The sequence below is a fragment of the Suncus etruscus genome, chromosome 14, assembly GCF_024139225.1.
Source record: "Suncus etruscus isolate mSunEtr1 chromosome 14, mSunEtr1.pri.cur, whole genome shotgun sequence".
NCBI lineage: Eukaryota > Metazoa > Chordata > Mammalia > Eulipotyphla > Soricidae > Suncus > Suncus etruscus.
The window spans coordinates 95,953,065-95,961,757 of NC_064861.1; the positions used below are offsets into that span (position 1 = coordinate 95,953,065).

The window sequence follows — 8,693 nt, forward strand, 5'->3', positions numbered from 1 at the left end:
GCAAGGCAAGCATCCTCCCTTCTCGGCTCTGGCCCGAGGTTTTTTCTGACATTTTTGGTTTTTTTTTTTTTGTTTGTTTTTTTTGTTTTTTTTTTTTGTCTCCCTGTAGCCACTCCTTTGTAGGGCACAAAAGACTAGGGATTGGCCTGGACTTTCTATGTCCAATGCCTATGTTGCAGCCCATGTGGTGCTGGGGCTCAAACCCATGCAACACAAGCCCATAAAGCCACCTCTCTTCCATGTAGGCCTAGGGTTCTTTGCTTTTCTAGAATTTCCATATATAAGTATATACATATACCGCATAAACACATGCAGGGTTAAAAAAAGCTGATTTTACTTCACAGTGGCTCCCTCATGCTCCTTTCATGACTGTCAAATGGCAAGGTAATATTCCAGATCTTTCTCTTCTCTCTTCTTTCTTCCCTCCTCTCCCTTCTCCCTTCCTTTCCTCTTTTCTTTCTCCCTTCCCTGCAACCCAAGAATACCCTTCACAAGCTTCCATGCCCATCTCAGATTTTTATATTTGGGGAGATTTATGGCCCCACAAAGAGTGTGAGAGTAGAAGTAGGTTTAAACCCCGATCCCATGAGCCTGCCAGGAGCAATTCCTGAGCACAGAGCCAGGACTGACTCAAAAATTAAAAACCGAAAAGAGAGAGAGTAGGAGGAGGAGGAGAAACAGGAATAGAAATAGGGGCATTTAACCTGAATTCTGAAAGAATGAGATTTGTACTTTATTTGTTCTTTTTGTTTTTGTTTGGGGGCCACACTTGTGGTACTGCTGTCTCTGTGCTCAGAAATTACTCCTGGGAGGATCAGGTAAGCATATGGAATATCCAGGATCCATCCAGTTGCAGGTTTTTGTTCTGTTTGGTTTTGGTTTTGGATTTGGGGCCATATCCAGCGGCACTTAGAGATTACTCCTGGCTCTGCATGCAGAAATCACTCGTGGCAGGCCTGAAAGAACATATGGGGATGTGGGAGATCAAACCGGGGACCATCCTGGGTCAGCCACGTGAAAGGCAAACTCCCTACCACAGTGCTATCTCTCTAGCTCCAAGATTTGCAGTTTGAATTGGGATTGCACTGGTTCTGGATAAAGCTTAGTGCAGGGCAGCAGCAAATCTTCCGAGCTATTGTGTCCTCTTCCATTTCTCTTAATAGGAACTAAATTGGCTCCAATATTGATTCCTAGGTGCTTGTTCTTTGGACAGTTGCAAAGGAATTCTTTTCCTTCTAGATCCTTGTTTTATACAGGAATAGAGATTTGTGTGTATTGACTTTGCAGCCATTAGTATGGCTATTCTCTCTCTCTCTTTCTCTCTCTCTTTCTCTCTCTCTTTCTCTCTCTCTTTCTCTCTCTCTTTCTCTCTCTCTCTCTTACACACACACACATGCTCACACAAACACACTTAATCCCCCCTTTCTTTTTTTGTGGGGGGGTCCACACCCAGTAGTACTCAGGGTTACTCCTGGCTCTGCATTCAGAAGTCGCTCCTGGCAGCTCAAGGGACCATATGGGATGCCCGGATTTGAACCAGGGTCCGTCCTGTGTTGGCCGCATGCAAGGCAAATGCCGTACAGCTATGCTATCACTCTGGCCCCTCTTCATGTTTCTTGTTTGGTTTGGTTTTGCTCAGGGAACAAGCATAGGCCAGAGTGGAAGTTAGGTGCTTTATGCGCTGTGCCAGCCCCGTTAGCTTGTCTGCAAACAGCATTTGTATGGTGTCTTCCTCTTTGCCAATATGAATGTTTTAACTTCTCTTCCTTGCCTCATTTCTAATTACCTCTTCCTCTTTCTTTCTTCCTTTCTTCCTTCCTTTCTTCCTTCCTTCCTTCCTTCCTTCCTTCCTTCCTTCCTTCCTTCCTTCCTTCCTTCCTTCCTTCCTTCCTTCCTTCCTTCCTTCCTTCCTTCCTTCCTTCCTTCCTTCCTTCCTTCCTTCCTTTCTTCTTTCTTTCTTTCTTTCTTTCTTTCTTTCTTTCTTTCTTTCTTTCTTTCTTTCTTTCTTTCTTTTCTTTCTTTCTTCTCTCTCTCTCTCTCTCTCTCTCTCTCTCTCTCTCTCTCTCTCTCTCTCTCTCTCTCTCTCTCTCTCTCTCTCTCTCCTTTCCCTGGCCTGGTTTTGCTATTAGTAACTGCTGACCTCATAGCATATCATAGTTAAGTTTCCCCTTCCTCTTCACTTGGAGGAAGCATGGAGCGTTAGATCCCCCACGGTAGTCAGAATCACAGTGAAGGGCTTCTTCAGCAGCCCGGTCCTCAATCTTGGTTCTGGGGGGAATCTTTTGAGGACTGCAAGTTTCCTCACTGAGACCAGTCTGTTCTGGTAGATAGAATCATTTTCTGTTTCTTTCTCATTTACTCTTAACAGAGTGTTTCTACGGATGTCAATTTATTCTAGATTGTCCAAACGCTTAGTGTAGGGCAGCAGGAATTCTTCCATGCAAGTCTGTCCTTTTTTTTTTTTTGCTTCTGTGGTCACACCGGGTGGCACTCCAGGGTTCCTCCTGGCTCTGCACCCAGAAATCGATCCTGGCAGACTCAGGGGACCATATTGGATGCCAGGAACCGAACCCAGGTCCGTTCCGGCTTGGCCACATGAAAGGCAAATGCCCTGCTGCTGTGCTATTGCTCTAGCCATCCTGTGTCTTTTTTTTTTTTTTTTTTTGGTTTTTGGTTTTTAGGCCACAAATGGCAGCACTCAGGGTTGGCCATGCGCTCAGAAATTGCTCCTGGCTTGGGGATCATAGGGACACTGGGGCATCAAACAGCATGAACTCTCAGAGGCTAGCACATGCAAAAAACCCTATTGCTTGTGCCACTGCTCTGGCCCTTTGTGTTTTGATTTTGCATGACATAGAAATTTCTTCCTGTGGCACGTTACTTTTCCTCTTTTTAAAAATTGGGGCTTTAACTGCTTTTCCTTAATCAATTTACACAAACCCTTAAAATAATTTAAAGGGTTTTTTCATTCTCTGTATTTGGAGGGGTGTTGAGCCCTTCTAAGATCCTTTGGTGCTCAGGTCACTCCTAGCACTGCTCAGGTGATCCTATGTGGTGCCAGGGATCACAGTGGGTCAGCCCATGAAGGAAAGCTACTTAACCTTTGCTCTCTCTGGCCCAACTGAAAGTTTTTTTAAAAAGCATCACATTTGCAAGTCTGGAAAATGCACTGGAAGGTCTCAGCATTTGGGACTCGGGGTTGTCTATTATTTGTCTCACTATTTTTTCTCCAGGTGGATATAAACAATGAAGAACCCCAGGGAGTGACGTATGCCCAGGTGAACCTTGCAAGGCTCAGGCAGCAAGTAAGCACTTCTCTATCAGGCTAGTGCTTGGCACAAGACAAACAGATGCATAGAATGGCTGGCACAAAAGTTAAACCAATGGTTAGACTTCCAACGTTGTCCATGTCAGCTACATACCACTACCCCTTCTTCTGTTCCAGGCTGCACCCAAACCCCCTCAGGATGTGATCTATGCCCCGTTAAACCACCTTGCCCTCAGGAGGGAGCCAGCTGTCCCTTCTTCACCAGAAGAGCTTCCCTAAAACCACAGTGTCTACACATCTCTGGCCATTCACTAGAACAGGATCAGAGGGGGTCTGGGGAGCATGAGCCTATGGACCTTCACACTGCTCAGGTGCCAAAGGCAAGGCCATGACAGCAAAAACACCCCCAGAACTGAGAACTATATCTTCAGATATGTTGAGGGAGGGCTACTACACTAAAACTGCTTCCACAGACGGCTAACAAATTGCAGACTCTTTGGTATTTGGTAACTGAATCCAACTGCAGATTTCACAGCTAACTCTGAGGGCCATAGGAAGCTGCCATCAAGAACTTCTCATGGGGTTTTCAGCAAGGCCTGCTCCAACCACAAAAGAGATCTAAAGATTTGATGGGTTCAAGCTGATGGGCCTTCACTTCTGGCCACAATAAGGGAGCCTGTAGGCTCTGAGATTTCCCAAGCCACTTCCTCTTCTGCCTCACATGGTTTCTCATTAGAGAAGAGGAAACAGGCCCCCCTCTTAACCCTGAGTATCTGAAAATCCCCAAAGCAGATTGGTCATTGGAGCCATATTTGACAGTACTGAGGGGGAAGTCAGCATTCAGGCTTGAAGAAATTAATACTGATCTGGACCTCCACTGTACAACACATTGGCTCTGCCAACCCTAAACCTCATCCTGGGCCCTAACCCCACCTGCCTTCAGCACTAATCCATAATGCAAACTGACTTGATGCCACTCATTGTGCTTCAAGATTTGCTAACACAATTAAAATCACTTTACCAGACTAGTGATGGGACTTCATCTCTGTGGGATATTCCCAACTCTTCCCCATCTCACCCGTACTTCCACAAAAAAATGTGCCCTTTTCTTCCTATGCCTAGGAATGACCGTCCCAACCCAGATGACTGACAGTCAAGATGCTTGTGCCCTGAATGTTGGTCTTTTCTAGGAGCTCAAAGTGAACAGTGGAGAAAATGAAAATTAGGAGACACAATTCCAAAGTGTTAGACTTTTTTATTTTCTGGATGGAAACTAGATACTCCCCACCAGTCAGGAGGCAGTGGGCACGTTACTCCTCCTCATCGACAGCACAAGCCCTTCCCTGTCCCTTCTTGGCATTCTTCCTCTTTACCAGACCCAAGAGTCCACCCCCATATGGGGAGCAAAGCAAGAAGTCAATGTGCTTCTGTGAGTCCAGGTAGACAATAAATAAGGGAATGTTCACTACCTGCTTGTGGACCCTGCGGGGACAGCAAGGAAGGGGTGAGGACCCCACAAGGCCTCGTCCATTCTATTTTCTGCTGTTGCTGCCTGGCAGACATGAGGGCCTGAGAAGGGAAGAACAGGGGCCAATGGTAGTACAGGGGGTAGGGTAGGGACTCTGCTTTGTACTCATACAACCCAGGTTTCATCCCCAGCATCCCATGTAGTCCCCCCGAGCTGGCCAGAAATAATTTCTAAGTGCAAAGCCAGAAGTAACACAGTCCCATTGAACTGACCCCAAAAAAAAACCTCAAAAGGGAGGACAGCCAGAAATAAAACAAAGTGTGGTGCTGGCAATAAAATTTTGGAGATCAGATTTTTTTTTATTCTAACGACACCAGGATGACATACAGGTCCATCTTCCCAGAAGTAGCAACCGAGATCAAGCTGGCTGAAATCAGCTCAAGAAAGGCTATTGACTGCCTGCACGTTAATTCCCAGAGTTGGTGAAGGGCAAAGGCAGGAACTCAGTTTGCAGTGTTCCACTCACTACTGCAGCTCCAGGTACCAGGAAAGGCCCAAAGGCAACCAAGGCCCACTTGGCCGGGACTGCAGCACAGCAGATGAGCCAGTGGGACCTGGTATCCAATGGGTGACAAGATGTCTACACGTCACCAGCAGGACCCACACAGAACCACGCACCCCCACCAAGGAAGGAAGGTCCCAACTAACCAGCACATTAAGAGCTGATTACTTGTCCTGCTGCGTGCATGCTGGTAAAAGCCTATGTAAGGTGTATGGCTCAGACCACAGTGACCCTTCCGGTAGGCTACAGGAGAGTGGGGGGTGTGATGCTGCCCCAACTCTCCCCAAATTTTATTTGTTAACCCGTACACTCAAGAGCTCAAACCTTTCAGCCCCAAGGGCTGTGTGAGAGAGACAGTCGCTTAGTGAGGACAGGCTCCAAGTAGACATGGTTGGGGGAGCTCCAAGAAGACACTACCTGATGTGGCGCTGGCGGATGAGCACACGAGCATGGTGGATGGACTTGGCCAAGCCCAACTTGAAGACCTGCATCTGCAGGGGAGCTCCAAGAAATCCTCTATCTTTAGGCCCAAAATGTAATCCAGCTTCACCTTGTCCTTGTCCACCATGCCGCTGCAGACCAGCTGCCACAACAGGGCATTGTCTGCCAAGAGGGGCACACTCTGACCTCAGTCACAATTCAAGTGGTGAGACGCAACAGGCTAAAACAGTATTGAGAGCCAGGGTGTTTTTGCACTAGGTAGGACACTCGGATTGTATGCAGCGGACCTGGGATTGTGCAAATCATTTCAGGTGCCCTGGGCAAATTGAGTATGAGACCTGCCAGGTATGGCTCAAACCTTCACTCCATGCACTAAAAAGCTCAAATCTAAAGATTTCAGAACTAATCAAGCAGGGAAGATGCCTGCCTTGTATGAGGCCAACCCAGGTTTCATTGCTGGTATTCCATATGATCCCAAGAGTCCACAAAGAATGGTCTCCACACCAAATAAATACTAAGTTAAAATGCAGATTTCCAAAAAAATTTCAATTTAGTGATACATTGTCTGATCTAGATATTAAAGGAAAGACTTACTGGCTGACATTTTGTACTGTGTAATCAGAGTATAGTTAATTTTAAATGTTTGACATTGGTGTTGAAGTGAAGTGATAACAATAAATATGGTACTTGCTATACATGTGGCTAACTCAGCTTGGCTCACCAAATATCAAGCCTGCTATAAGTGATCTTTTATTACTCCCTCTCCCAATTTTCTGTTTTGCTCACCTTGAGAGGCAGACCTTCCCACATCTGGGAGGGGTCTCTGGCTTTCTGTTTTGCTCACCAGGAGGATAGAGGGAGATTCAGAAGGAGGATTGAGAGAGGATTCAGCAAGATCAGTGGCTGGTAGAGACTGATTTGAATGCAGGGCTACTTATGGACCTGGCTTAAAATGTTTCAAAAGCATAGGAGCACACATGTGGCTAGGGCTGAAATACAGTTAATGTCTCCTTGAACCTGACTGTGGATTATTTTCTTGCTGCCACCCTGAAACAACTGGCTGGAAGGGGTTTCAGGCATTTGGCCCAAGCCAGCAGAAAAAGAGCATACCCTCCATCCATCTCACAATCCCCCACTACCATCAAGGACTTTATAATTAATATTTAATTCAACATTTTGGCTCCCTAACATTGATTTGAACCCTGGACCAAGAAGACCACAATGATGGTGAGATTCCTTTTCTTGTATTTGATTTTGGCTCTTTTAATCTGGAGAGAGCATACAGGCCTGGGCCACCATGTGGAGCCTTTTCTAAACATGGCAGAGTCCCCTTCTGGGGTCTGAAAGGCCAGCAAAGGAGGAAAGCTGAAAACTTAAATCACCCCTGTCCAAGGCCCACGACTGAGATTTTTCCACTAAAAATCCTTTTTCCAAGGACCTCGGCTTCCTCAGAGATTGACAGAGAGCCATGATTGGAAAAGGAGAAAAAAAATAGTCTTCATTAAAAAGGACTGAGTTCTCGGGATTAAAACCTCAGCCTGGACACTGATTTAAATTTAAAACTTTGGACTTTGGGCTCAATGACCTTAGTTGCTTTCAGCAGTGGCAGTGGTAAGCTGCAGCTGTAGGGAAGATCCAGACCAGACAAGTGGAACCATGCGGCTCCCTCCAAACCCGTCTGCGGAATCCAGGATTCCATGGAAGTAAAGCCACGTGGTGAACAGCCTGAGAGAAACCCAGAGTATGGACCATTGGAGTTAGGTGATGGGATACATTGGGGAAGTCCACAGTGTATTTCCATTTAGACAATTTGTGGTGGGCTAAAAATTTAAAAAGGACATAGAAAACAGCAAAGCCCAACTGAAGATTTGATTTAAAACCACTGCATTAACTTTGTTTCAGGTGTATCTCTTGATCTAAGTCATTGTCTTGCTGATTTACATGTGCTTTACAGTTTTCCATAATTAATGTTTCCAACTACATGATATTTTATTCTGTCCTTTAATGTAGTAGCCTGTTTTCAAAATGTATGTTCTGGGCCAGGGACCCCAAACCCCAGCGGAGAACGGACTGGGGGAGTGCCCCACACCCACGTGAGAGCGTGTCCCAGAGCCAGGGACCCCAAGCCCGAGTGGAGAGCGCACTTCTTTCCTGGCAGAGATGAGCCTCAAGTAGCAGAAACATAAGGAAAAGCAGGACTGCCACACCCAGGAGGATCCGGATGAGATTCACTGCTGTGGAGACACATGCATGAGAGGGACACAATGTAGAGTCTGGGGATCATAAAGGTGGTGTATAATCCAACCCTCCCAGGAAGATGTTCTCTAGACAGGACATGACTCTCTGCATCTCATCCTGAGAGTCACCCTTACTCACCACTGATGGAATTGAGCATATGACGAGTGGGGCTCATGGTGGCAGCTGCTCCTGGGAAACATTAGTGGGTGTGTAAGAAGAATTTGCAAATTTCTGAAGCATCTTCTAGTCTTTTTTGTCCCCCCACTTCCCTTGACAACTCCCTGACATCGCAGCCCCCAGGGAACATGCCTCTCTCTGTAGCTCCCCTGATTCACCTCTTCTACTTTCTCTAGACTCCCAGAATTTTGGGATTCAGTACTGCCCGAGTCACTGTGGAACCAAGTTTGGCCATGTCCTGACCATTCAAATTTCCTGAGAACTGGACCTGAGACATCACAGTGGATAGTACATGTGGCCAAACCTGGTTTGATTGCCAGCACCCATATGCCTCCCTGAGCACTCCCAGAAATGACTCCTGAATGAAGAGTCATCAAACTCTCCTGAGCATGACGAAAAGTGTCTCCCTAAAGGAAATTTACCCCAATTCTATGTTAGTGGGATCAATGTTCAGGAGAAAGCAGTGGAGAGGTATGTCTCTGTATGGTCACATGACCCTGGGCTTGTTTGCCAGCTGAGTGTCTGCTGCTTTGGGGGAG

The 8,693-nt window shown here is 46.4% G+C and overlaps 1 protein-coding gene across 1 annotated transcript; it reads right to left on the bottom strand.

The window, feature by feature from the left end:
• Positions 1-4,578: 4,578 nt before the first annotated feature.
• Positions 4,579-8,152, bottom strand: LOC126028701 (40S ribosomal protein S9-like). The gene is given in 5 exon segments (XM_049787633.1): positions 4,579-4,750; positions 5,716-5,800; positions 5,803-5,901; positions 7,833-7,973; positions 8,116-8,152. Coding segments are annotated over 5 exon segments (534 nt in total).
• Positions 8,153-8,693: the final 541 nt, after the last annotated feature.